The sequence below is a fragment of the Drosophila takahashii genome, chromosome 3R (genome assembly GCF_030179915.1).
Source record: "Drosophila takahashii strain IR98-3 E-12201 chromosome 3R, DtakHiC1v2, whole genome shotgun sequence".
NCBI classification, from domain to species: Eukaryota; Metazoa; Arthropoda; class Insecta; order Diptera; family Drosophilidae; genus Drosophila; species Drosophila takahashii.
The window spans coordinates 37,303,039-37,330,962 of NC_091681.1; the positions used below are offsets into that span (position 1 = coordinate 37,303,039).

The 27,924-nt window shown below is 41.4% G+C and overlaps 4 protein-coding genes, 1 long non-coding RNA gene and 1 pseudogene across 7 annotated transcripts in view; 2 read left to right on the top strand and 4 right to left on the bottom strand.

Annotated features, from left to right (window-relative positions):
* The window catches only part of LOC138913377 (uncharacterized), an 84,196-nt gene extending 82,813 nt beyond the window's left edge, over positions 1-1,383 (bottom strand). Inside the window, exon 1 of the long non-coding RNA XR_011419081.1 lies at positions 645-1,383. This is a non-coding gene — a long non-coding RNA (uncharacterized lncRNA). The remainder of the gene's footprint in view (positions 1-644) is intronic.
* An 8,541-nt stretch (positions 1,384-9,924) lies between these two features.
* Positions 9,925-11,610, top strand: mil (milkah). 2 transcript variants are annotated; one of them, XM_070216674.1, is made up of 6 exons: positions 9,925-10,112; positions 10,163-10,332; positions 10,389-10,512; positions 10,850-11,078; positions 11,137-11,225; positions 11,275-11,610. In XM_070216674.1, exons 1-6 carry the CDS (start codon positions 10,044-10,046, stop codon positions 11,464-11,466), a joined length of 873 nt encoding a protein of 290 aa, XP_070072775.1. In that variant the 5' UTR covers positions 9,925-10,043; the 3' UTR covers positions 11,467-11,610. The 2 variants fall into 2 exon arrangements, with proteins under 2 accessions (XP_070072775.1, XP_016995508.3); XM_017140019.3 differs by having other exon boundaries at positions 9,927-10,112; positions 11,281-11,610.
* On the bottom strand, positions 11,598-14,942 carry LOC108056285 (uncharacterized). The gene is made up of 4 exons (XM_017140016.3): positions 14,420-14,942; positions 13,694-13,967; positions 13,349-13,633; positions 11,598-13,296 (listed from the first exon to the last, which is right to left on the bottom strand). Exons 1-4 carry the CDS (start codon positions 14,710-14,712, stop codon positions 11,911-11,913), a joined length of 2,238 nt encoding a protein of 745 aa, XP_016995505.3. The 5' UTR covers positions 14,713-14,942; the 3' UTR covers positions 11,598-11,910.
* Positions 14,943-15,148: 206 nt separating this feature from the next.
* Positions 15,149-15,684, bottom strand: LOC108056272 (RING-box protein 1A-like; annotated as a pseudogene).
* A 392-nt stretch (positions 15,685-16,076) lies between these two features.
* LOC108056281 (uncharacterized) lies at positions 16,077-18,671 on the top strand. The gene is made up of 5 exons (XM_017140013.3): positions 16,077-16,231; positions 16,326-16,499; positions 17,242-17,610; positions 17,681-17,949; positions 18,068-18,671. Exons 1-5 carry the CDS (start codon positions 16,198-16,200, stop codon positions 18,335-18,337), a joined length of 1,116 nt encoding a protein of 371 aa, XP_016995502.3. The 5' UTR covers positions 16,077-16,197; the 3' UTR covers positions 18,338-18,671.
* Gdh (glutamate dehydrogenase, mitochondrial) lies at positions 18,658-26,572 on the bottom strand. Of its 2 annotated transcripts, XM_017140010.3 has the most exons (6): positions 26,038-26,572; positions 21,228-21,662; positions 20,845-21,164; positions 20,132-20,336; positions 19,695-19,733; positions 18,658-19,336 (listed from the first exon to the last, which is right to left on the bottom strand). In XM_017140010.3, the coding sequence occupies exons 1-6, from the start codon at positions 26,453-26,455 to the stop codon at positions 19,065-19,067; spliced, it is 1,689 nt and encodes a 562-aa protein (XP_016995499.1). In that variant the 5' UTR covers positions 26,456-26,572; the 3' UTR covers positions 18,658-19,064. The 2 variants fall into 2 exon arrangements, with proteins under 2 accessions (XP_016995499.1, XP_016995500.1); XM_017140011.3 differs by lacking the exon at positions 19,695-19,733 and having other exon boundaries at positions 26,038-26,571.
* Positions 26,573-27,924: the final 1,352 nt, after the last annotated feature.

Below are 27,924 nucleotides of genomic sequence, written 5' to 3' on the forward strand. Positions count from 1 at the left end.
TTCATAATTTATACAGATATCAATCGGTTAAGCTCGACTGGCATATTATGCGAGTAAACGAACTGTGATTGTCACATCGAGAGCTTTGCTTTTCCTTTTTGGATTTATGCCATTTCAATCAGAGCCGCTTCGCTGTTTTTGCAACTGGCGCATAATTGTTTTCTATATAAACTTCGGTTTTACAATGTTTCAAAAACCTTTTGCAATTCGCAATTTGCCATGGCCAAAGCCTACGGCAAATGGCAATTTATGGCAAAACGAAAAAAAACAGAATACAGGAATGATAAACTGGCAACAAAACGAAATAAAATAGAACCCTGGCAGCCAATTGAAGTGCGAAAACACATCATACATATTTTTAATTAATTGTTAAAAAATACAAACAATAAAAAAGCTGGGGAAAAAATAACAAAAAAAATCGTATAGCTTTATTTTATATTAATTATGCAGCTGAATGATTGCATCGTGGACATTTAAAATGCAGCAAGAGACAGAGAAATAAAAACAAAAAACAATGACTGCAATTAAATGCTGCAATTGCTTTATTTTCCTTAACGACGTGTTATATCTGGGATATCAGGATGTGCAGTTGAATAATTGTATTAAGGACTCCACTCTCAACAGGTAAAATCTGGGGGACTTACCTTCAAAAGAAATTCGGGGTTCTGTTGTTCCTGTCGGTTTTTGGTTTCTGGTTTTTGGGTCTCTTAGCCTGACTAAGCACTTTGACCCGATTGTTCGCTTGTTTATTTGTTTGCCTGGCTTTATTTATGGCTGTTTTGGCTTGGCACAAACACTTGTGTATTTTTTCGGGGGGCAGGATCACTGGGGCATCACAGGACACACAAAGGATAGGATATGTCACTTTAATATGCGCACGGATGTGGATCTGTCCTCCTGCGGAGTCCCAATTTAAAATGCCGCACAATTTTCCGAGTGCAAATATTTAAATATTTAATTTCCCAGTGTGGATTGTTTTCGTTTGCCTGCGCTGGCTGGTATTTTTCACTCTTAATTTAATTAAAAATCTTCGTCTTGCTGTCGCTTTGCGGTTAATCACAATTTATGGCAGCGTGTGTGCAATGGAATGGAGCCAGTGCTAAATTCTTGGCCAGCGGTGTTGGAACAACGGTATTTCGCGAGAGAGCTGGCGATTTTGGCAGTGCGAGAGAAAGAGCGCGCGTGTGGGTGCCAAAAAACGGTAAATGACGACGCGAGAGAAGAAATTCGAATCTTGTTTTCAGAACCGAAATCCCGAACCGCAAGTTTTGTTTACCGGTTTAAAAACTTTTGGCGTATGATAGTTAATTAAAGGTTTATTTTGGGGATAATACACCTGAACTTTTAGATCACTTATTATTTTACAGTATTTTAGAGTTCACTTTTTTTCCGAGATTGCTTCAGTGAATTTAATTTAACACAATAAGATATTGCAATATCGCGGAGTTCGATTTTCGACCTGAACTTGTGCAAATTCAGTTTAAACACTTCCTTTTTCGGTGGCAGTGGGACGAGAGAGCACAACCGTCTGCTAGCGCGTTTCGAATGGGACTAAATACCGTTCGATTCGGGCGTCGTAGGTCGCACGACGACCGCCGGAGTGGACTTCGGCAACCACTCGTTGATTCAACAGTTAGCCGAAGCCGAGACGAACAAGGACGAAAGGACGAGGAGGGGGTGGCTCGCGTGAACGACCAGCACAATGTAATTGGTATTAGAGCCTCTTCTGCCCAGTGTGGTTGTTGCTGTTGCTCTTTTTGTTTGCCGTTCGACAGCCGCAATAAATGTGTGCCACTAACGAAGAGAAAATTTCTCAGGAGTAGGGGGTGGTTTGTGGAACTTAAGAGAGAATACTGGGTAGACTGTGGAACCTGTGCAATGGGAAATTAGTTAAAAAGTAGTTTTTTTATAAATAAAATTATTTTTAGTTTCGGAAATAAAAAAAAATACTTAAAAAGTTTTTCTAGATTTCTGTTTATGTTTATTTAAATTGTTTAACTGCGAAAAAAATTGCCCCATTTAACTGGCTTCTTTTTTGTTAACCTAATTTCAAATAAGATTGTGCTATTAAGGTCCTCTAAGGATTTAAAAGCTAAAAGCTTTTAAAAGCTTTACTTTATTTTAAAAGGGATATTTACGGTAAAATCCCATTTGCTTGCCTGATGAAACGGGATGTATTCTCTTTATTTGAAAAGGTTAAAGGTTTCAAAAAGGTTAAATTAGTATAATTGTTAAAGTAAGAATTATAAAAACAGGCTCTTATAAAAACTATCATCTATCTATCTTTTATATAATTAAAAAAATAATATAACAAATATTTTATCTCACCACCATTTATATATTTGTTTTAAACTGAGAAATCCTAGGGATTTTGAGAACTTCCAGTTATAAGTTTTACATTTGAACCTCTCAAACCCTCAAACCTGACCAACCGATGATGTTTATTGACATTTAAGAGTTTTTTATGCTCCTCCCCATCTCTAAATATCCGAAAATTCTAAAATTAAGTAAGAAACTCTGCTAATTGACAGCTTTGTGGCGCTCCCTTCTGTCCGGCGGAGTTCTTTGTTATTTATAGTTGTTTGCTTTTTTTTTTGTGTTTTTGGTATTTTGCTGGTCTCGTTCCATTGGCCATTTTGGGCATTGTGGCCATGGACATGAACTCAGAGCTCAGTCTCGGGTTCTCGGGCCTCATCTTCACGCTTCAAGGCCGACACACACTTGAAATGCGCCCTCAATTCATTTTCTTTTCTTACTTACGCTCCTCGAGCCCCGAGTTTATTGTTATTTTGGCCGTTTCTGTTTTTGTTTTCTGGCAAACTTCTTGTACTGCCATCTGCGAAATGAAGCTTACCGCCCACTAGAATTGCTCCTTGCCATCCTGCAGGACTCTTGCCTCGACTCGACCACTGGCCAGTGTCCAAGGCCCAGTTTGCCGACGACTGCCCCAAACTATTTGCCATGCCCCCGCTCCCATAATGAATATTTATGAAGATTTAAAAAACATTTTCTTCGCGTCTGTTGTTTTATGATTTGCAAGTGTGCCTTTCGTTTTCTTTTTTTCTTTTTATTTTTTTTCGTTGTATTCTTTCTGCCAGAGTGCCGTCAGCTCAATGGCGTGCAAAGTTCTCTGTTTTTCGCCCCAGTGACGAGTGCGCCGGAATGCCACCGAGATGTACATGGGACATGGGACATGGAGCACCGGGAAAAAGAACCACATCCCATGCAACCCACAGGCGAAATCATTCTAAATACGCACCCTGCCATCGCTGCTTTGTCGTTCGTTGTCTCAATCGCTGCAGTGAGCAAAATGGTTAAAAATATGTAATAAAATACTACAATTTTGATTTAGATAGTTACAAAGTCTGTAATTCCAAGTAATACAGACTAAATAGTTCAAAAACTATTTTATAAGCTACTAATCATTATAAAATCAATCAAAATCTCAGTAAAAGTAAGAGAAAATAACTTGAAAGTCCTAGAAGTCTGTAATTCCAAAAAATACAAACTAAAAGGCTCACAAAACATTTTTACAGCTACTAATCACGACTTAAATCAATTAAAATCTCTTGAGAAGTAAAATAAAATAGCTTAAAACATTTTTAATAAATATTTACATAATTACGTAAATATGAAATCAATATTTAATTATGTGATTATTTTTTATTATGTTTTTTAACTACAATTTTTTTTAAATTTTTATATTTGTAATCGAATAAAATCCCATTTTACAAGTGCTTTCTGTTCCGCATTTTCAAATGTTCTCTCTTCTTGGAACAAAAGCGGTAATGGTATTTTCCAGTCTTTTGGTGCAGTGCTCGTTGGTTTGCTGCTGCTACTTCTGCTGCTGTTGTTTTCATTTTGTAAATGATTTCATTATGTGCTACAAACGCCCCATCGATGGCGTGGTGGGTGGTGATGTCCATCGTGATGCTGTTTCTGGTTTCTGACGGTGATGGCGATTGCGATGGTGGCGTATACTTGATATTGCCAGTGCCATCGGCGGCAGGAGCAAGGACGAATTTGCGTCCGGCATGGCTCCTTGGTGGGAATTTATTGATAATTTAATTTGACATTTGCGGTCCCTGATTGTCATGATTGTTTTCATTTTAATCTTGTTGTTTTCCTAGCCGCTCCCGCTCCATTGTTTTTTCGTTTTCATTTTCATTTTTATTTGCTCTTTTATATGCATTGTGTGTATACGATTTTCTTTTTTTTTTACATCGAACCTTTGGCTTTGGCTATTTGCATTTAGGTTTTATGCCCTTGTTTTTCCCACTTTTCAGCGGAACTCCCACTCCCATTCATCACTCATCATCGGAGACGTTGGGAAACAATATCGATGGGGCGTGCTAAAGGAATTTACATGCCGTTATGGCCCTTTAAAGGATCGCCCCGTTTAACTTTTGTTTGCTGCTTTGTGTTTTGTGACTTTCCCCACGCTTTGTTCAGCTTGGCACATTGCAAATTTGCATGCGAAAACAATGAAATTCATTGGTCCTTGGCTGCCCGGCTTGGCTTCGTGTCTTATTGAAATGTCCTTCGTCCTGGCAGCAGGCCTCTCTACAAATACCTTGAGCAGCAGCAGCAAAAGCAGCAACAGCAGAATCTACAAAATGTAATGTCCTTAATGACATTGCCAAAGGAATTTTAATTAAACTATTTCCTGCCTGACTTGCTTGCCGGTGCAGTTGGCACTGGGCGTGGCTAAGCAGCTTCAAATGTGCACAAATATTGAAATATTTATGGAACCAGCACAAACACATGAGCTTACAGTCGGAAAAAAACCCCAGGAATCTAATCAACTGAATTCCAGATGATTAGTTTCACACGAAAATCTCTGGGAGTTTTAGCAGTGAATTACATACATTTGAATATCAATCCAAAAGAAATTTAAATTCATAAGCTATCCATGTCCTTTTATCTAATAAATACAAAAGTTTTAGAAATGGAGCAATCAAATCTTATTAAGATATTCCAAACCAAAATCAATTTAGACTTTAAAATGCTGTGAAATAAAAGAATGCCACTTTTTTAAAAATACCATATTTTATAAAATTTAATAATTAATACCAACTTATTAATACTTTATTTATTTAAAAATAAACATTTTTAAAATTGCTTTTAAATATCAAAATAATTGTCTAAAAGAATAGATGTCTTCCTCTAGGGCTAACTGTATATTGTTGCATACTTTTGGACACCTATTTCTAAGTTCTCTGTAACAATTTCACGGTCTACCACCAATAAAAATAATATGTTGAAATAAAAACAATTCTTAAATACAAAATAGAAAGAAAACATCTAAAAACAATAGATTTTTTCGCTCTGCAAGAGCAGCATATAGAAAAGCATCAGCAAACCGAAGTGATCCAAGGCAAAAGGCAACCTGAAAGCCAAATCTGAACCCAATACGCTGCTGCCGGCTGCCTGCTGCCCTGGCCCGTAATGCAATTTTAATTTCAGCCAGCAGCACAGCAGGCAGGCGGGCAAAAGTCACGGGGAGGTCATGTGGCATCAGCTGTGCAGCAGGATTTTGCAGCACCTATAGAGCCACCCCAAAAAAGAATAAGGCCCACCCATCATCATCCACCTTGTCGCGTTCCGTTTCCGCTCGGCGTTTCTGCCATCATTTCCGCTGCTCATTTTTGACTGACTGCTGACAAATTTGTATGTCTTCGCTTTATGTTCTCGTGTTTGTCTTGTTTGGCTGATTTGATTGTCGAAATGCTGAGCAATTTCGATTGTCATTGTCTGTGCTTTTTTTTCTCTGGTTTGTCTGTTAGGCAATCAACGGCAATCCTCGGGAATCCTCGGCAATCCTTAGTAACTTTAACGTGTGCTTAAAGAGGTGCCAAGAGCGGAGCATAAATTTTGTGGTAACATAGCCGCAAGTTTCGGCACCACCGAAAACTTTGCATCAATATGCAGGAGTTTTCCACCGCCCCCTTACCGCCCTTCGTATTCCTGGGAAATGCAGCCATAAGGAAATTTCATTATTACCGCGCTTACACGCTAATGAAGCATGTAAAGTGTCAATGTAGTTGTGTGTGTCTCAGTATGTGTATGTACCACCTACACATGCACACTTACAAAATACTCCTTGAAGCCTTTATGTACACACATGGGCGTCTGAATTTGTGTACGAGTTGGGTTTCTAGTTTTATTGCAAATGTGTGTAATGAATGTAAATTAGTAAAAAGTTTTTGGGGCGGCGGCGGCGCCAAGGAAGCGTTTGCCAAACTATCCTGCGGCTGGCAAGGATCTGCTCCTTGTGCGCCAGTGTGTGTGTGTGTGTGTATGTGTGCGTTATGAATAGCATTCGAATTAGGATGTCGGGCAAGACGAACTGCAGGTGTGCGCTTGTTAATTATGAGCAACTAAGCTACCATTTTATCGGGGCACTCAAAAAAAAAATATATTTTATGTTGTATATTTGGTAATCCATTAGTCAGGAAAACGGTAACAACTAGTTGTATATTTAACATGAATATATAAAGAATATAGGCCTTAAAATTTAAATGTATTTCCCTTTCTTTAAATTGTATGCTTTTTTTTATTTAGCTAGAATTTTCTCATTTTGTTAAATCATAAAGTTGTTGCTTTACCATTTTTATACCCCTTACTCCTAGAGTAAAAGGGTATATTGTATTCGTCAGAAAGTATAAAGGTATCAAGGTACCAGGCCCCCCTAAGAAAAAGTATAAGTGCTATATTATTCTGCTTTTTAATACCTATCAAAATGTAAAAGTAATTTTTTAAATCGGAACATTTATTAAAAAGTTATGACCAATTAGTGAAATGCAAGCAGTGCAAGCAGTTCAACCCCTCGCTCTTCCTTTAGCTGAGTAGCGGGTATCTGATAGTCGAGGTACTCAACTATAGCGTTCTCTCTTGTTCTTTCTATTGTCTTTGCATGTTTACAAATCATTTTCAGAGTAATTAAATATTTTGTGTATTTATGAATGTTTAACAGGCTTTACAAAAACCATAAAATGTAAGTAGTTTATATTATAATGTAAAATACCTATTGTTCAATTAACAATACAGGATGGACCCGCTTTGAACATCAGAAACTAATTGAATTAATAAGCTGTCAATCAAATTTCAAAGCCCTTTTTCGCCGTGCAAAACCAAAAGGTATTGCGCCGAAAAATAGCAAAAGCAATGACCCTCTAAGCCAATTAGTTGGCTATGCAAATTAGTTGGAGATATTTCGCAAGTTTTCCAACTGTTAATTATCATTTAACTAATAACATTTAATGGCAAACACAGCTCTGCACTTTGAGGCATTAGGCAGGGAGACCAGTAAAAACTTTAAACTTCTTTGGCCGAGAGAAAAGCAGATAGAATATAGAAGTGGCAGAGGGTGGCTGGCAACCGACAGCTGCAACTTATTAGATGCGTTGTCTGGTTTATGCAAAACCAAAGGCAACATTGGCCCTTGTCCCTGGGAACACTTCTAACCCCTACCCCTATTCCACATCCCTGGCCATCCTGCACCACCTAGTTCTCTATTTAAAATAAGCAAAGCAAACTAACAAAATTCGTTTATCAACGCCATGCTGTCTGCAGCTCAAGGAAAGTTCAACCAAGGTGCAAAATAATTTGTTGCAATCAGCTTAGCCTGCAAGGATTCCGAGGATGCGATGCGAAGCGATGCAATGCCCTTCGTCCTGCGTCCTTTCCCCTAACCCATCCAAAAATGTAGCTGCTGGCCGGGCAAGTTTTCAATTTAAGTTGAATTATTATGACCTTAATTAACACGTCGTTTCATCATCAAATGCCGCACTACATCTTATGCTTTTGTTGCAGATATTTCGGCATGACGCCGGTCGGAGGAGCTCCAGGTCCAGGTGGAAGGAAAACGGAGGATGAGGACTTTGAGCTGCTGATTCGATTTTCTGCAGACATGCACTTTTCCCCAGCAAGGAGCTGGGAACACCAGGAGCAGCAGCTCTAATCCCTGTGCCAAGTAACTGTTGCTTCTCCAAACCGTTCTGTACTGCAGGTACTGGGCTTTACTAATTTTGGTTTTAATTAAATTCAAACTATGTTGACGCTGCCGGCACTGACGACCTCCGACGAACGGCAATCACGTGGGTGCGATGGCCATGATCCCCGTGCTCCTCAAACTCCTCATCATGATGATGATGAGGAGGCTGCTCCATTACTTATGTAGCTAAATTTTATGCACCTCCTAATTGAATGACCGAAATGTAAATTGAAAATGCCCGAAACAGCTTAAATGGCATAGCATTTAAAGAGCCAGGGCACTGGGAAGAAATATCGTCGTAAGGGTAAGCAAATCTTAAATGTTTTCCAGTAATCAACGGGTTTTACCGAGAAATTGGTCCGAAATCTTTAATAAAATATTGTCAGATTTTAAAATGGATAAATATCACTTCATTATGAATGTCTAAATATTATTTTCCTGTTTAAAATGACATGGCGTAATGACACTGAAAAATGTGTCACAAGGCCCGTGGGCCATTATCTATGGCAATGCTTGTCTTATATGTATTTAAAATTTATAATGATCATATTTTTTAAAATTAATAAGTTGATTCATAATAATAAGATTCACGATTTACATCAATGAGTTACAGAAATTGGAACTGATCAACTGATCAGTTATAACACATTAAAATATTTAATTTTTCATAAAGTTAGTTTTAATTAAAAAACAAATCGTTCAAAAAGTACAAATATTTGATAAATATTTTTAACTAATTGCCGCGATTTTCGCTCTCTGTAAGTATACACTCGTATAAATCTCGAAATTGGCCAGCCAAAGCCGTCATCATCAGATGGCTGGCTGCCTTACACTATTTGCCTTATGATTTCTTTTTAATTTCCCAGCGGTATTTAGGGAAAAAATTTAATAATATCAAATGTGAGGACAGCGAGGAGGAGGGGGGAGGTCCTGTGGATGTCCTGTGGAAACTGGACAAGTGCATATGCGTACATGTGCCATGTGTATTTGTGAGCAAACAATGCGATCTCGCTTTTCCCGCTTTTCCTCTGCGGCTTTCCCTTTGCGGCTGTATGTGTGTGTGTGTCTGGACTTCCGCTTGGCTAAATTTGTTTACACTTTTTATTTTGCTCGCTGCCCCACTCATAATTTCATTTTGAAATGTTTGCCTAAGCGACAATTTCACTCTTTTTTTCTATTTTTTTGTTACGTTTCTGTTGTTTTTCACAGCCGCCTGACATATGGCACTAAGCCTGGCCCACATTATTAAAACCAGCGACAAAAGACAACCCAAAAGCGGGCAGAACTCTCTGGGAACCGAATATGGAGAAGTTCTCCGGGAGAACTGAGTCCTCGGTCCATTTAACAGACTCCAGGAGGCGATGTCCTGAAACTGAACCTGAACCCTCGGCAGCACTCAGCACGTGATTTGCATACACTTAGGCAAACCAACCCACCACCCCATCCACCCCAAACATCTGGCCCACACTTAATTACATGCCAAATGAAAAGTTGGCGGAGGCAAACAAAAAAATTAAGGAAACCAAAAATATAAACAGGAAAAAACAGGAATTAAATGTGCGTTAAATTGCCAATAAACATGGCCTGCATCTCAATGGCAACATAAAGCGAAGGGGTTCTTCAAGAAAAAACGATATTTCCTAAGACGTTTGCACTGGGCGAAAAAGTGGGTGGAAAGCCAAAATACTTATGTACCCAGAAAAATTAAAAATTACTATTAAAGTTCATTGAGATTTTAGAAATAAAATGAGGGAGAGTTTCTAATAATATAATAATAATAATATTAAAATGTAGGTTTAAGGTATTTTTGTGATTTTTTTTAAATAATGGATTTAATTCCAAGCTAAAAGTGTTTAGAAAAGTGAGGTTCCATATTTTTTTAGTAAGTGGGCGCTGACTTTTGTGCTGGAAGGTTTGGAGAAATCTTAGTACAACCCTCATTCTCACGACGATAGTCACAACGAATCCAACAAAATTTAAGCTCGAAAAATATACGCAGTGAAAAGCGAAACTTCCTTAACTTTCTTAACTGATTTCTGATCCAGAAATGGAAACCATACGAAACAGGAACCCTCCACGAGTTAAATATACGGCTCCTCCGAAAGCCGATTCCAATGTAAGTCGCTTGATTTTCAGGATTTACCAGAATATAATGTGTGCTTTAAGTCGGAACTCAAGTACACTGAGGATGAGAAGAAGACGATTACCGAACTGAAGCAGCTCTATTTGGAGACAATCACTTTAGATTGTGCTCTGCAGCGCGATATTTATAACATGGAGAAGGACTACGAGGTGAAGCACAATGTCATATTCGATAAGCGCAAGAAGATCCTGGAGTAAGTCACATATGGCTCTTATAAGACGATCCTAATAGAGTCCTTTTTCTTAAAAGTGAATTTAAGAAGCAAAACTACGGTGATTCAGAACCGAATCAAAGTGTTCCTAACTTTTGGTTAAAGGTGCTTAAGGCCTCGTATACAGAGTTCATTAGTAAGAAGGACGAAAAGATTTTAGAGGTGAGTATTAGGCCTTTATAGAATTATTATAACCAAGTAGAACTGAGTTTCTGTGCAAAATTAAGCATATAATTATAAATCATTATGTATTGATGATTGATAAATTTATCAGGGGTTTTATTATTATATGATTCATAATATATTTTCTTTTATTATTTTACAGGTAGGTTTTTGGCCATTATAAATGGTAACGAAGAAAAACGGAGTTTCTGTGCAAAATTAACCATATAATTTAAAATACTAATCAGGGGCTATAATATTTAATTACCTATGATTCATAATATATTTTATTTAATTACTTGAATATTTATCGAGAATAATGCATTTTCCACCGCAGTGCTTGTGCGACGTACGCTCCAAGCTCCACAACAATCCGGTGGTGAAGTTCGACATTGAGTTCCACTTTGATCCCAACGATTACTTCACCAACACTGTGCTGACCAAGACGTACTTCCTCAACTGCCTGCCTGATCCGGATGATCCACTGTCCTACGACGGCGCCGAGATCTACAAATGCGAGGGCTGTGAAATCGATTGGAAGCAGGCCAAGGACCGTGGTAATAAGGGTAAGATCTATATAATACCATCCTAATTAATTGTATTAAAACAATCCTTGAAAAAAAGGCCCACATGACCAGCCATCGTTCTTTGACTTTTTCTCGCCACCTGTGCTGCCTGACGACACCGAGGATCCCAATTACTGCGATATCAATGTGAGATCATAGTAGTTTATTGACTAGAAAACACCTTACATTCATTTAGCCACAGGCCGTTCTGCAAAACGACTTTGAACTGGGCTTTTACCTGAAGGAGCGCGTGATTCCCAAGGCGGTGATCTTCTTCACCGGCGAGATAGCCGATTGTCAGAGTTCCAGCGAATCGGAACCGGATACAGATACCGATGACGACTCGGATGCCGAAGAAGAGGAGTCCTCCAATGGCACCGACAAGTAGACTGCGCACTTTACACTTTTCGTTGTTTTTTTTAGAATTTATATAAATTTCTAGCAACGACACACCGAACACCCAAACATTTGTCTGTCCTTACATGCTAAAGAGCTACCAAATAAACATTTCATTGTACATACATATACCAAAGTGATCGCGCGTTCTTTAATGCCTAACTAGAGGAATTGGTTTTTTTGAGGGGTCTTGGGATTCTTGGGTTTATACAATGCATTGAGCCTGGCGTATAGTACAAGGGCTTGATTAGTTTGGAACGTAATACTAGTGTGGGCTGAGCTACAGCACTCGCTTGTAGCCAGCGTTGTGGGTTCATCGGCTTGGCCATGTCGTCGTCTTCTTGCTAAAAATCATAATCCAGCACGGCCTATTTCGACAATAAAAATGTTTACAGTACAACATGATACAAAGAATAGGTACAGTTAGGATAATCTTCTATGGGGCCGCCAGTTCCTGAGATGTTGGTGGAGGTGGTGGTGGTGGCGATTTTGGTGGCTGCTGGTCATGCTGTGGATTCTCCACGCTGGGCTGCACCACCAACACATCGTCCTCCTCCTCTTCCTGCTGTGGCTCGGACACCTCCAAGTGATTCGCCACCACTTCGCACTCGGGCTTGCTGCTCTTGAAGCGCCGCAACCCCTCGAGCGATATGCTGGTGCCGCTCACATCGATGTAGACCAGATTGGGGGAACACTGGACCAGATGCTCCAGCGTGTTGTTTGTGATGAGGTGGTAGTTGCGCAACGACAGCCGCTCCAATCGGTTGTCCGGCGAGCGGTTGACGTTTCGAATCCATACGACGTCCGGTTGGACGGGTCTCGGGGCTCTGCCAAAGCTGTACATCGCCCGATCGGTTACGTAGTATTGAGGTGATGTCGGTGATGCGATTGTCGGCCGGTGGCGCAGTCGTCGATTGTGATCCCGATCGAGTGGATCGAGCATATTCCAAAACATCGGATGCTGCACCACCTGCTCGTAATTGGGACGCTGATGCGAACGATGGCGACGATTGGAGCACAGGACATTCATGGTGGGATTCATGTAGATCACCTGATCGTGTCGCGGTAGGAAACGACTAAAGGCGGGATTATTTCCGCGTAGGTGGCGAAACTGTTCCGCCGACTGCTCAATTATGGCCATCATATTCCGCTGCTGCCGCTCGCGGTTCTCGTTTACTTCGGGCACATAGATGTAGGCCCTTGGCGTGGGTCTCGCTTCCGCTCGGGGCTCCTGGCCGGGAGCCTCGGCGTTGTCCGCATCCGCTGCCGGTGGACGTGGTGGAAGTTCGGCCACCACGCTTGGCAACGAAATCACCAACACAGGTGAGCGCACAGGTGGACCGCCATTATGGCCATTTCTGGGTGGTGATGCTACGTCTGACTTGTCCGAAGAGGAAGCTGAAGTGCCCGATGTGGAGGAGGTGTCCTCATCCTCGGATTCCGAGGGACCCCGGATTCTTTTCCCCTCCAGTTCTTGGCTATTCGAAGGTTGCTCCACCGTCGCCGGCTCCTCCTCCTTTCTTTCGTTGCAGTTGTCCGAGTTGAACATATCGCTGCCCTCCTCCTTGCCCTGCATGCATGCTCGCAGGTGCTCCATGGCGGCGCGTGATGTGGATGGCTCGTCGTCGTTGAGGACCTTCACAGAATCCGGCTTCGGGGAGACAGCCTCGTCGGTGGCGCTGCCGTTGTTGGTTTTCTCGGCGGCGGTCTGTTCGGCGGGCGGGTTTGGCGGCGACTCCAGCAGCAGCTCCTTGAGGTTCTCGATGGCGCTGAAGCACTGCAGATCTGGGTTGTTGATGGGCGTCAAACGTAGGTCTAGCGACTGTAAGTAAAAGCGGATTAAAAATTGAGCTAACAAATTAGTCAATGCCAACCTCTAGTTTTTGGAAGCCAAAGCGGGCCGCCATGCTGCCGTAGGGCACAAATTTGCAGAGCATCTGACAACCCTTGAGACTGAGACGTCGCAGGGAAGGCAGCTTCGACAGGCCCATAATGTAGTAGGGCTCGAACCAGGTGTTGTCCTCGATGCTGAGATCCTCTAGATCCACCAGATGCACCTCTATGGAGTGGAATATGCTCTTGGCCATGTTGCCCACCTTGACGCTACAATCATTCAGCTTGAGACGCTTCAGCGAGGAGGGAAACTCGGAAATGTGTATCTAAAAGGGGGAAAAACATTTTAATATTTTTATTTAGGATCTTCTGGCAGTTCCACTCACATATTCGAAGTCCAGGCTGACGCCCTGCATCTCCAGCACCTTTAGTGTGGTGGCCACCTTGGGAAAGACCGAGCTTAGAGTCTGGGTAAACTGGCGGCCTTCGCCGGCTACATGCTGAGAGGATGGCGGTCCGCAGATTTTAATGGTATGCGTTCTTTCGGTGGCTCTACCGAGAATCTCCTCGAGAATGCCCATGGGCAGCGGTCCGTTGCTGAGATCTATGCTGTGATAGAAGCGGTGGTCCAAGAGTAGACTCTCCAAACGAGGCGAGCAGCTGGAAAATTATATGGGTTATTAGGGAAATGGAAATCATTTATAAGAGGAATTTCACAGAAATCTCTTTAAGGCAATTATGGATCAAAACCAGATATTAAATGGTTAATAAGGAAAAAAGGGGTTTAGATATTCTGAAATAAATCATTTTAAGAACCATTTTTTTGGTTAATTGGGATTACTATTCAGAGATATTACTAAAACAGAAAAATATGAAGAAATTTCATTCACTACTGAAAAAGTTTTAGGGAAATATATCATTTTAAGAACCATTTTTGCTATATATGGATTACTATCCAGAGATATTACTAAAACTGAAATATTGGAAGAATTTCTAAGTATTTTCGATAAAATACATCAGTTCTGAAAAAGTTTTAGTGATATACGGTGGATAAACAGAATTTAGGGATTCCCCAGAGATTCTTGCAACGCAGCTGATAACGGTGGACTCACTGCATCACCGCCATGATGGAGAATGTGTCCAGGTACTGGAAGATCTCGATGAGCAGCTCGTCGCAGAAGTCGAGTAGGTTGCGCCCCGAATCCTGGACGCCGTCCAGTTGCTCCTCCTCCTCCACCTCCTCCTCCCTTTTGCGCTGTTTCATCTGCGGCTCCTCCTCGGCCGAAATTTGCGGCAGCGGAGGCTGCGGGGGCGTGGCGGCCGACTCCCGCCCACATCCCGCGGTGGCCGGGAAGCGGCGCTTGGGCGCTGCTAGGCACGCACTGCCCACTTCGGCCTGGTCCATTGCTACGGCTGCTCCTGCTCTTTATTGCCAATTTTTTCCTGCAGCTTTTTTTCCAGCTAAAATGCAAGTGTGACCGTGGGCAGATCACGAGCAAAAACGACGATAGGGGTGTTCGAGTGACGCGGGAAAATACCACGCTAAGAAGGGTGTTGCACTGGCTATAGAAATAAAAGTTTTCTTTCTTTTTCGCAAATTTATTACAGGCTTTTTAACTATTCTAAAAGCATTTTATTTTCCTAAATTTGATTTATTTATCAATTGCTACTACACAGCAACCTAATAAATATGGATGGGAAATGTATTATTAAATTAATATACAAAATATGAAAACAAAATGTTTTATTCATTTTGTTTGTGAAAATGTGCAATTTTCACTCCGGTGTTCCCTTTAACTTCATTAGCGACCCCAAATGATTAAATCAGTTATTTCCAGGGTCGAAAGGAATACAAAAGCCTTTTTTACAACTTTTATTTCTTGCGTAACAAAAGATTAGGTAAATGGTACTCCTGGGGAATGGATTTTTGAATTCCGAGATTTTAGCGCCCGTACTTCTGGAAGTCCCATTCGCGGTTGTCCAGGGGGCAGACTTGGCGGGTCTTCAGCCAACGGGAGATGCAGTGGAAGTGGAAGGCGTGGTTGCAGACGCCCCAGGCGATGGTGCACTCCTCGCTGGTGGCGGAGGATTGGTTTGCCTGGCACTCGATGCACAGATCCATGATGTGGTTGCGGCAAATGGCGCAGTTGTCCACCACGATGTCCCAGGCCCACAAGGCCACGGCGCCCACTTCTTCACCTCGAAGCGCTTCTTCTCGCCCTGGTTGCTGCTCGATGACACCTTTTCTTCGTCCACATCCATTAAAGCTGTTTATTTTGTTCTTTTTCTGGGAATTTGCAATTTGTGGAAATTACTCCTCGTTTTTTGCCAAGTTTCCGTTTTTTGACAGCTCCCTTTCGATAGAATAAATTATCGAAAATGGATTGAGGTTGTTGAAACTTCTGAAAATGGATCACCTGATGAACAACTGACCGATTCAACAATTTCAAACTTTAGAAAATCCCCTTAAAATTTTTTCTTTATTTTAAGGCCCCGTGTTCTCCTCTGTCAGTTAAATTTAAGTTGGTGGTAAAAAACCCAGGATCAGTAATTTTAAAAATATATAATTTAAATGTATCTTGTCAAGAACCCATGGACTTTATATCGTACAAAAGTTTTGGATATCCTTCATCTCAGAACTCAGAAATGTTAGAATCGGAAAATCCTTATGGAGCATTCAGAAATAGTTTGGTTTGGTGTGAATATGCTATAAGCGCCACAGTGGGACCGCACTCAGTATTTCGCCAGCGGCGCTGAAAGGTCACACTACTAAAACAGCCAAACAACAAAAAAAAACCGTTTCGACCGCTAACAAATATATCATCCATCTCTCGACTTGACTCATTCCCATTCCCATTTCCATTCCGGTTGACCGTGTCGCGCCTGCAGCATGTCTGAAAAGCCGACTGTTCTGATTTTGGGTGGTAAGTAACCCCCGCGGCAGCCTCCTCCTCCCCCACTTCCGCTTATCAGCAACTGCATCGCCACCGCTGTGCATTTGTGTATTCTTTCCCGCAGGCTGCGGCTTCATCGGACGCAACTTGGCCACTTATCTGCTGGACAATGAACTGGCGCAGGAAATACGGCTGGCCGATAAGACCCCTCCCCAGATGGCCTGGCTGAACGAGGAGCAGGCGCGGGTCTTCGAGAGCGATCGGGTGGAGTTCTGCAGCGCCAACCTAATAAACGCCGGTAGGTAGCCCTTACATTAGGGTGGCTCGCTCTGTAGGAGGATGTGAATAATGATGTGGTGAAATAAGGGGTTCTTTAAAGATAAAAACCTCTAGATTTTGTGCAAGGTCAAATGAATCATCTAAAGCACTTGGTTTTAGATATGACTACTTTAGTATATCTTAAATGTAAAATATTTTGGGGATCCCTTTGTTTATATTATGATTTATATTATATTATACTTTTTTAATACATCTAAAATGTAAAATGTTTTGAGGATTCTTCTCTTAAAGAAAACCTAGTTCAACTCTAGATTTTGTGCAAGGTTAAAACATCTAAGGCAGTTAGATCTAGATATGGATAATTAAGTAAATCTAAAATATCAAATATTTTGAAGATCCCTTAGTTTATATTATAATGAGTTTTACAAAAATTCTTAATCCTTCTCTTAAAAACACCTTATTTCAATCGTAGATTTTGTGCAAGGTTAAATTAATCATCTAAAGCTGTTAGATATAGATATGCCTTCTTTAGTACATCTAAAATATCAAATATTTTGAGGATCCCTTAGTTTATATTATAATGAATTTTACATACATTTTAAATCCTTCCCTTAAAAAACCCTAAATTAAATTTTTAGCTATCTAAACAATTTAGTTACCCAGAATTACCAAACAATCACAGTATTATCCCCACCCAAAACGAGCCACCCTACTGAAATGCACCTAAACTGGTTCTCGAACTCTCCCCTTTGTTTTTCCAGCCTCTTGCAAGGCGGCCTTTGCGCCACACCCCACGACCGGAAGGGCCTGGGACATTGTGATCAACTGTGCGGCCGAGACGCGTGCCAACCAGGACGACGCCGTCTACAAGGAGGGCATCCTCAAGCTCAGCCTGAACTGCGCCAATGAGGCGGCCAACCAGCGGGTCAAACGCTACGTGGAGCTCAGCTCCGGCTGCGTGAACAGCAGCGAAAAGACGGCGCTCAAGGAGGACTGCAAGTTGGATCCCTGGACGGGCGTGGCCAGGCAGAAGCTGAAAGTGGAGAAGGAGCTGGCCAACATCGATGATCTCAGCTACACGGTCGTCCGTTTGCCCGTGGTCTATGGCATTGGCGATAAGCGCTATTTGAGTGAGTCTCCCTGAGTCTTCACTGATTCCCGATAATTGATGTAATTGACTTTTCACTTTTTCGCTCACAGTGCCGCGCATTATAATCGCTGCCATTTACAAATACCTCAACGAGACAATGAAGCTGCTGTGGAACGATGCCATGCGTTTGAATACGGTGCACGTAGCGGACGTGTGCGCTGCCGTTTGGCAATTGGCTCAGAGTCCCAAGACCGCCGGCCAGATCTACAATATCTGCGATGATTCAGCATCGACGCAGGGCAGCATTAGCAATCTACTGGTGGATATTTTCGACATCAATTTGGATTTTTTCGGACTGGTCATGTCGAATTTGGCAAAGGTAGGAGTTTGATTGAATGTTGAGCAATAATATATGGTTTAAATAATGCATAATTATTATATAAATACTTTCTACAAGTTAAGCCATACTTTATGAATAATTTGCCTTACTTTTGCAGCTCTATCCCACGGACACCGTTGGCGAGATCAACGACAAGCACATGGCACCCTGGGCAGAGATTTGCCAGCGCAATGGCATCGACAACACCCCGCTGACGCCCTACCTCGACGAGGAGCAGCTGCAGCACAAGCACCTCTACTTGGACAACACGAAACTGAAAGACTTTGGCTACGTGCTGCAGCATCCGAAGGTCACGCGCGAGCTGCTCATGGAGATGATCAACGACTATGTGAAGCAGCAATTGTTTCCCAAATCTTTGGTTCTTTGATTCGCTACCCCACTCCTAAAAGAAAAGATTGCACAACGTTGACATGCACGGGAGTCATTCTGTAGCTTGTAAGCAGATAGTTTTCTAAACAATTATTACACCTCTTCCAATTTTGTATACGTATCTAAGTTTTTTTCGCCACAAAAGTGTACTTATAGTATTATATAGAACCCATATATATTTTTGATACATTCCAATCGATCCAACGATATTGTATACGTTTTTGCGTAACCACTAGTAGTAGTTTATTAACGAGACAAACAATTGTATTCCATTGTGATCAGCTAAGTGGCCAACACCAATTGACAATTAAAATGCACTTGTTTAGAGTTTAGTTTTGTTGTATATTTGATTATTTTAATGTTACGGCAACGGAGCGATCGTACGATAAACGTGCGAGTTTGACTTGACGGTACGAGACGTTGCGATACATAATTGAAAATGCAATTGCTTCACTTTGACGCTCATTAACTTAAAAATTACAGAAAATCAACAATAATAAGCTCGCAACTTGTTCAACTTAATACGAAACACGGGCGAAAGTTGTTAAAAAGAGTAATTCCGGCCAGCTCCAATTGCCATAGATATAAATTACGATTCTTGCATTTCGGGGCTTTTTTGTGACATTTTCATCTAAGACGGCGGTGCATGGAGCAATAGCAATAGTTATGCTCTTGAGTTCGATTGCTTAATTAACTAGTTAAGAGTCTGGGGGCTAAACAGGGGCTTAGAAGGCCAGGCCGGCATCGCGGTATGTGGTGAAGATCTTCTCGATGGAGTTCACGTAGGCAGCGGTTCTGAGGTCCAGGCCGAGGTTGTACTTCATGGCCGTCTTCATGATGGCGCGGGCGGAGCGCTCCATGGTGTAGTCCAAGCCGGAGTGGACGATGTCCTTCTCGGAGGCGCCGGAGATGCGCTTCTGGAACGATTCGGAGGGGGTCACGGGGATGCGACCGCCGACACGACCGAAGCGACGCTCCAGGGACTCTTGCACGGATTCTGCAGGAAGACATCGATGGGGATACAAAAAGGACAAAAAGCGATTAGTTGAGAGTGCCACATGCTTAAGGGAAAAAGTACATATATATGACAAGGTTTTAAGCCACCAAATAATTACAGAAACTTTTAAGCATTGGACTGGATGGTTCCTAATAGTTAGTGTTATTATGATATAGAAATTGACACGGAATGCTTGATTCAGGATAATGCAAAAACAACAGAACAAAACTAACTACAAAACATAAATAGTTAAGTTTACATGAGGTAGAAAAATATTTTTTTTTCGGGCTTTAGGTTTTAGGTTTCAGGATGGATAGATAGGTGGTAACGAAAAGAAGAATTAATAATTAGAATGTACCGTCATTAATGATTCTTTCAATTGACTGTTGGACTGAGGCTACATTGTTGATAGAGAAACGGAAAAAAGAAGAAGAATAAACAACGAATTACTTAGATGATACTTCAAAATTAAATTACAATCTTATAGTTTGTGGTTTTGTTGGTGTGTCGGTGGATAGGATCGAAATTAAAGTAAGGGAGAACGAAATTTTGGAAGCAGGAGAAACAAGTTTAAGTCTAAACCCAGTTTAGGAAGAGCAAATGCCGAAAGAGCAAGCGCTATTCTGTACAGGTTTTGTGTTCTCTAAATTATAGCTTAAGTAATCCATAAACCGATCTATGAGATGGCATGATCAATGAGCCGAAAAGATAGAAAAGATAAAGAGATGAGAAGCAGGTGCCTTCAAGAGCCTACTGTTTTTAGATATAGTACTATGTTATATCGATATAACTTACCGAGCAGATGGTAGTTGGACTCGCGCTCATACTTGAAGGTCAGGCGACCGTAGGAGACGTGGTTCAGGTTCTTCAGCCACTCGAAGAAGGAGACGGTGACACCGCCGGCGTTGATGTACAGATCGGGGATGACCAGGATGTTGCGATCGATCAGGATCTTGTCGGCAGCGGGGGTGGTGGGGCCGTTGGCAGCCTCGGCAATGATCTGGAATTTTAAGTTAAGTTGAATTAAATTGTATTCTTATAAGGTAAGTTGTAAAATCTAGATTATAAACTAGATCAGAGTTGCTTTTTCTGTTGTTGTAAGGCCACAAAGCATTCCTGCGATCACCCTCATCTTGCGTTGGGCACACTCCAATTCTTCTTTGCATCTACTTACACACAGAAAAAAACCATGTTCCCGTAAAATCAATATGGCCATGTAAATTTCAGGTCATGCAAAACCCATATCGTTTTTACATGAAATACTCTTTTCGACCTGTTCAAATTTACCTGGCCGCATATCAAATTAAAATTGATATTAAATAATGTAAAATCGATCTGCATTTCATATAGATTTTTTTGGGTGTAGTTTTTGTAAGGCCACAAAGCAAGCCTGCAGTCACACGCCTATCTTGCATTGGGCACACGTCAATTCTTCTTTGTGTCTGTCTTATTTCGACCAAATTATTATCCTGTTTCGAATTTAGATCGCCCATCTTGCATAAACCCACCTTAGCTTGGATACGGTTGGCATTCTCGCTGGTGATGACCTTCTCGACGGCGGCTGGAATGAAGATGTCGCACTTCTCGAACATGAGGTTCTCGCCCTCGTAGGGCTTGGCGTTCTGGTAGCCCACAATGGTGCCGTGCTCGTTCTTGTAGTCCTCCAGCAGCTTGGGGTCGATGCCCTCGGGGTTGAAGAGGGTACCGTCGTGCTCGATGACACCGATGCAGGTGGCGCCGGCGCGGGTGAGATAGCGGGTGGTGTGCAGACCCACGTTACCGAAGCCCTGGACGATGAAGGTCTTGCCGCCCCAGCCGGGAGTGGTGCCTAAGGATTAAGATATATGTAAATAATAGCTTTAGGAATATATATTCCCCAAGATATACCCACCGATCTGGCTCATGTAGTTGGCCTCGTTGATGAAGTTCTCCAGGCCGTGGAAAACGCCGCGTCCGGTGGCCGAGACGCGTCCATGGATGCCGCCCTGGTTGATGGGCTTGCCGGTGACACAGGCATGGGCATTGATGTCCAGATGGCCGATGGTCTTGGCATAGGTGTCGGCGATCCAGGACATCTCACGCTCGCCGGTTCCCATGTCGGGAGCGGGCACATCGACGCCGGGTCCGATGAAGCCCTTCTTGGCCAGCTCCAGGGTGAAGCGACGGGTGATCTTCTCCAGCTCGTGCTCGGAGTACTCCTTGGGGTTGATCTTCAGACCAGCCTTGGCACCACCGAAAGGCACATCGACGCAGGCACACTTGAAGGTCATCAGGGCGGAAAGGGCTTTGACCTCATCGCGTGACACATCCAAAGAGAAACGGATACCTGAAGAAAAAGGGAACCAAACAATTGCATAAGCACATATTACGTATACGACAGGTGTACATTCTTGGGCAACCTTGATGCAGCTTTCATTTTTGGCCTAAATCCAATAGACAAATCCAAAAATAGACCTCGAACTACACGAATTCCTCGCGGAAAGCAAAAGTTTTCCTCGATGATACAACAAGCTAACATTTCTTGGCTTGTTTTCAGGTTTTTCCAAGCACGTGCCCCCAAAGGAAAATCATTGCATCTGGGCAGAAGTGGGGAAACCTTTCGCCGATGGCGCAACAGTCTCAAGAACCCATAAAAAACCACCTCCCATCTTATCTTTATTTGCTTGGCACATTTAATTTTGATATCTTTTGGAAAGGCGGCGATTAGATAAGCCAGAGTTTCCTGCTTGTAATTCGAATTTAATAAGCGTGTTCAATTGTAAAAACTCGAAAGAGCAAAGTGCTTCGCGTTTATGGATCGATAAATATTTATTGACAAGAGCAAGTTCCATTGAGTGGCCTCTTTATAAGCAGAACTAGCTGAATTAATGACTTCCCTAATTTAAAACATGGGACGAGCCCCCAAAAAACAAGTCTATAAAAACTAAAATTAGTTTAGTTCTGTGGATTAAATTAAATGTTGCCGTGTTGCCATGCCGATAGTGACCATGAATCAAGCGAACTTTAGGTTTCTTTATAAAACAAAAAAAAACCAAATCATGATTCGGTTTTCGCACTCGAATTGAATTCTCCACATTATCAGCTGTGTGAATTCATTTGGGGCCCGGCAACTGGAACTTATAAACAAAAATACGATGAGTATACGGATTTGCAAATTACAAATCATTATGTACTGGGTGTACTTTTATTTGGGTATCATGGTTTTTGAAGGGGAACGTCTGGTTTCTATAGTACATTTCCATTTCTCGACTAAAGGCGACAAATTATGTGCCGTTTTACTTGTAAACAAGCTAAAAATAGGCTCCTCAAGGGTCTTACTGGAATCTCTAATCTTTTAAAGCAAGTAATCTTTAGTTTATAGTTATGAACTTTAAGATAATTAAGATTATTATTAGAACTATTAGAGGTTTATGTTTTAAATTCCTAATTTTAACTTTCTGGAAAAGTTCCTAACATATAAGATCATTAATACTGTAACTATCTAGCACTTTTCATATATTTTTTGTAGAACCTCTAACGCTTTTGGTTGGGATATTCTTATGTCTTCAGACCCTTTCTTCTGCTCTCTTCTCCGTTTTTTCTTTGGCTTTCTGCTGAGTGAGCCAAGTCGTCATTTCGAACCGCGAATCGAGCTGAGAACGCTGAGTGCTGACTGTACCCTGAGCTCTTGACGACAGCGACGCCCTCTCTATTTGCCGAAGCCCCGGTCTTCGCCTTTCTTTTCGCTTATGTGTGTTTACCATAAAAATCGAAAAAACAAAAAAGAAATATGAAATGCCAGAAGACCAGCGGCAACCGGCTTTATCAGGCGACTTGTTTTCGCTTTTTCTGCCCAATAAGTTTTCGAAAAACAATATAAATACAACAAATGAATCTATTAATGTTCCGACGACAGCTAGCAATGCTTATACAATCGTTCGAGATAACACATTTGGGGGCTCGATCGTGTGTGTAGCCACGTCTAAATGTCTAAATGGTCATATTCTATACTAGTATTCTATATGTATCCCCCATTGGCAACAGGCGACGACGATCTTTTCTTTCGGATAGACCAAACCGGTTGCCTCAGTAAGTCAGCTGACCAGAATTCAGTGCCATATGATTAAAAGCTGGCGTGGGCTGCCTTCTCCGAAATCTCGTTGTTTTTTCGGAGGGCCTTGGGGCCTGACAAGATCTACAAGTTGGATAAGAGGTATGCGATAAGGAACGGAAGTGACGCATAGACGCACCCCCAGCAAAGTTGGGTAAGCTAAAAAACATGCCATTTCTTTGAGGATTTCTTCGTGATTAACCATAAGCTATGAAATATAATATCTTGGACAGGTTTGTTTGTTTTTTATTAGGGGGTAAGTCCCCCCTTATAACCCACTTCATTGTAACACGATTGACACCGATTTGCATTCGAAATTACGAGTGCAACTCTCGAGGGGAGTAAATAAAATCGGAACATGTTTGTCAATAAGATAAGTCAAGTACTTGTGGGAAATCGAAATGGAAATGCTATTTACTAGAACTAATGTGCAATGCAATGTACATGTGTACAAATACCCCCATAAAGTACATATAATATAGTGATAGGCCCGCCTTACATTATCAGTTGAACTGTCCCCAAGTTCTTATTTTGACGCGTTCGAATCGGTGGGTTGCAGTTGGGTAATTACAGAGCTGAACCCTCAATTGTCTAGACAATTTAGATCGGTTCATCGACATGTGTAGAAAGTGCCTTTAGAACCAGATCGAATCAGTTTTGAATGGACCCCCATATGTCGGAAATTCTCCTCATAAAGCACAGTGGTACAGCAAATGACGCATTCGTCAGTTTTTCGGTTAAATTTCTTCTCTTCTCTGCTTTTTTTTTGGCACAACGTGACTATCACGTGAACAGAAACCCAACTGACAGACACCCCGGGCAAATTGAAACCAGTTTTTCAAACGCACACACAAAACAGCAAGAATTCAGCAGACGAGGCAGTAAAATGAAACGAAATTCACAAGCCGGCTTTTCATAAAAAGGCAATTTCGCCGAAATTCGAGACGCAGAACGTATTAAATAATTAACAGCTAAATGGCAGATGCATCAGCAGGAATTAGCATTAATTAGAGCATGGCCATTTGGGTATCGTACAAAATGGTGGCCATTAAACACTGTCCATTGATCTAGTACTAGGTAAATAAATAATAACTAGCAACTTTTAGCACCTCCGACTGAAATAGCAGAGCCCGTATTTAAGTGAATCATTAACGAGATATTAGTTGGGGGTCAGTTGGTAACAACACGACTGTTTACAGCAGACCACATGATCGATTTTTGATTCTTGATTCGAAAACAAGATCATAAAGTGCTAAGAAGCGTGGCAATAATCGTAAACAACAAACGGTATAGGGGCATAGAATTTTTCGGCTGTTTTGTTTTCTATTTTTGCGCATAGCCAAGGTCAGATAAGATTCCCTTGTCAAGTATTTTTCACTATTTTTTTTTTTTGGCATTTGATAAGCACTGAACTGATTCTATAATTAATTATGCGAGACTAGAAAAAAGAGCAGAGAATTCGGAACAAACAATTTGCATGGCCTGACAACAAGGGGGTTTTTTGGGAGTACTTGACACACTGTACAGAAACGCTGTGTTCTCATTTCAATTAGAAAGCAAAACACAAGCAAAAGTTCATTATAAATAGCACCCAGCCAAAGAAAAAACAAACATCAACCAGCGAAAAAGAGAGCAAACATCGAAAGAATCGAAATAAAATTGCCAGCTCGAAAATAATAAAATGTGCGAAAAAGAAAAAATACATTGTACATCTGTTTTTTTTTTTTTTTACCATTTTTTTTAATGGTGGCACACTTGAAGGGTTTGGAAATCTAATGAAAACACGTGTCCCAACGCCTGAGCCTTATGCAATTCGGTGTGAAAAACCCTAAACAAGAAAAAAGGGGGCGGGTGTCGGCTAAAACGTAAACAAAACAGGCGGCGGAACATGCGCAGAACGAGGGAAAGGGGGTTCTCTGAGTTACATAACTCGAAAAATCAAGACATAATGCCAGAAATGCCGAAGGAAAAATCGATTTTGCAGCAAGCAGTTGTTGCTATCAGGGTTTAAAAAATATGGGATTTACATTTACATATTTAAGCTTTAAATATGCTAGGTAAAAGTAGTTTTTGCTAGGGGTTTTTAGGAGATTTTTTGGGCTTTTAAAAATAGCTATAGAAAGAACTTCATGTTTTGCATAGGAAGGGAAATATTATGCAGCTAATATTTGCTTATATTGTGTGTAGCTATTATATCATTCTACCGAAGTTGTTTTTATAATATGGAACATTTTTTAGGGAGGTTCCCGTATACCCTACAATTTAACCTAGATTTACTGCCTTTTTTACTGGAATTTACTTTTAAAATTAATTTGGATAATATGGAAAATTTCTAGAGCCCCTAAAAATCGAAGGAGGTTTTCCTTTACCATAAAATTTAACCTAGATTTACTGCCTTTTTTACTGGAATTTACTTTTAAATTTAATTTTTATATATACTCTAGGGCCCCTAAAAATCGAAGGAGGTTCTCCTATACCCTAAAATTTAACATAGATTTACTGCCCTTTTTACTAGAATTTACTCCAAATAATAGTCATATTTTTCGTTGAAATTTAGTTATAAAATTCTGGGGATCTGTTTTTGGGTTATAAATCTCTCGTAAACACTTGCCTCCCTTGGTGGGCGTCTTGTGGGTGCTGTGCTGGGCGCGATAGCCGGTGATCATCTCGTAGTTGCCGGCATCGCGGCGCAGGGGGAAGGCGATCTCGATGATGTGGTCGCAGGGCTGCATCAGCATGAGGATGCCCTTCACCTTCTGCTTCTTCTCGTCGCGGGTCAGCTTGCCCTTCATGTCGTCGACGAGGGACTCCTCGGCGATTTGGCAGCCGCGATGGAAGAAGTACTCGACCATGTCGAAGAAGCGGGGATCCTTGGCAGTGGGGACATCCTTGAGGCGGTCGGGAATCTGGTGCTCGGTGGCATAGCCGCGGGCGGAGTGCATCACCGCGGTGGGCAGGGCCTTGGCCAAAGTGGCCAGCTCCGGCTGGCGGAGGGCTCCCTGGCGGGCCAGACTCTTCAGGTGATACATGCTGCTTGGTGTTTCTTGGACTGGAAGTTCCTCCTCTACTTTTCTGCTTTTCTACACTGCTGTTGGCTCCGCTGCTCAACAACCGCTCGCTTTTCGACGCCGCACCAAACTGACCGAGGAACTTTTAGCCGATATATATATATATCTCGAAACTGAACGATACGATTGTCGGGTTTGGTTTTCTCGCGAGAGCCGAAAGCTCTGAAAAGCTCGGTGAGTGCCCATTAGGAACTGAACTACGGTGGTGGATTATTCGTTGCCAGGGAGAGATTGCGATTAGGGTGCTCTGTGTTATCGGTTTCACGTTCACGTTTTTCTTTGACTCCAAGATTAAACAATGATTTATTATCTTCGGCTGAGTGTCGATTTCAGTTGGGGATCTGATGTACTGGATTTTGATATCAACACTTGGAAATTTTAATATACTATTTACATTCTATAAACGAATTAGTTTTGGTACTGTTTTAGATTTTATAGGTCTGAATTTTAAGGGGTTTAGCAAAGGGTTAAATACTTCTTAGATGTTTTTTAATTTTTATTTATATATATCTACATTTTTAGAGGAAACAAAATAGTGGAAATATTTCTGTAATATTATATCGCTAAAAAACATTTTATACCCAAGTTTAAATTATTTCCTTTATAATTTTTCTATAATTAAATAAATAAAAAACATTTTTAAAAAATATAATATTTTAAAATAAATGTATTTTCTTCAGTTTGCTTTTGAATTATGGTTTTACAAGTTAACTTTTAAGCTTTTGCTTTAGACCTGTTGCTTTTTTACCTATTGCATTGCACTTCTGCTTGTGACCTTTTGTGCTTTTGCTTTTGATATTTGTAGTTAGGGCTGTTGACCTTTTGCTTTTGTTTTTTTCCTTGCATTTCCAAGTGTGTCCCATCTTTTTATACCCGTTACTCGTAGAGTAAAAGGGTGTACTAGATTCGTGCAAAAGTATGTAACAGCTAGAAGGAAGCGTTTCCGACCCCATAAAGTATATATATTCTTGATCAGGGTCACTAGCCGAGTCGATCTAGCCATGTCCGTCTGTCCGTCTGTCTGTCTGTCCGTCTGTCCGTCTGTATGAACGCTGAGATCTCAGAAACTACAAAAGCTAGAAGGTTGAGATTTCCCACACATATTATTTGGCTTCCTACGCAGCGCAAGTTTATTTTAGCCGAGCACCACGCCCCCTCTAACGCCCACAATCGCCCACTAACGATTTTAAAATGGGTCCTGCGCCCACATCTTTAAAGATTTCCGAGAAGTATAAATGCAATTTTGTTGTGTATATTTATACCTATCGAAATGTAGAAGACATTTTTCAAATCGGACCATTTATTAAAAAGTTATACGCAATCAAAAATTATATATCTATCTCCCTCGCACTCCCTTTAGCTGAGTTACGATTATTTGTCGGGACACCAACCCGACACAGCGTTCGCTTTAGCTGAGTGACGGGTATTAG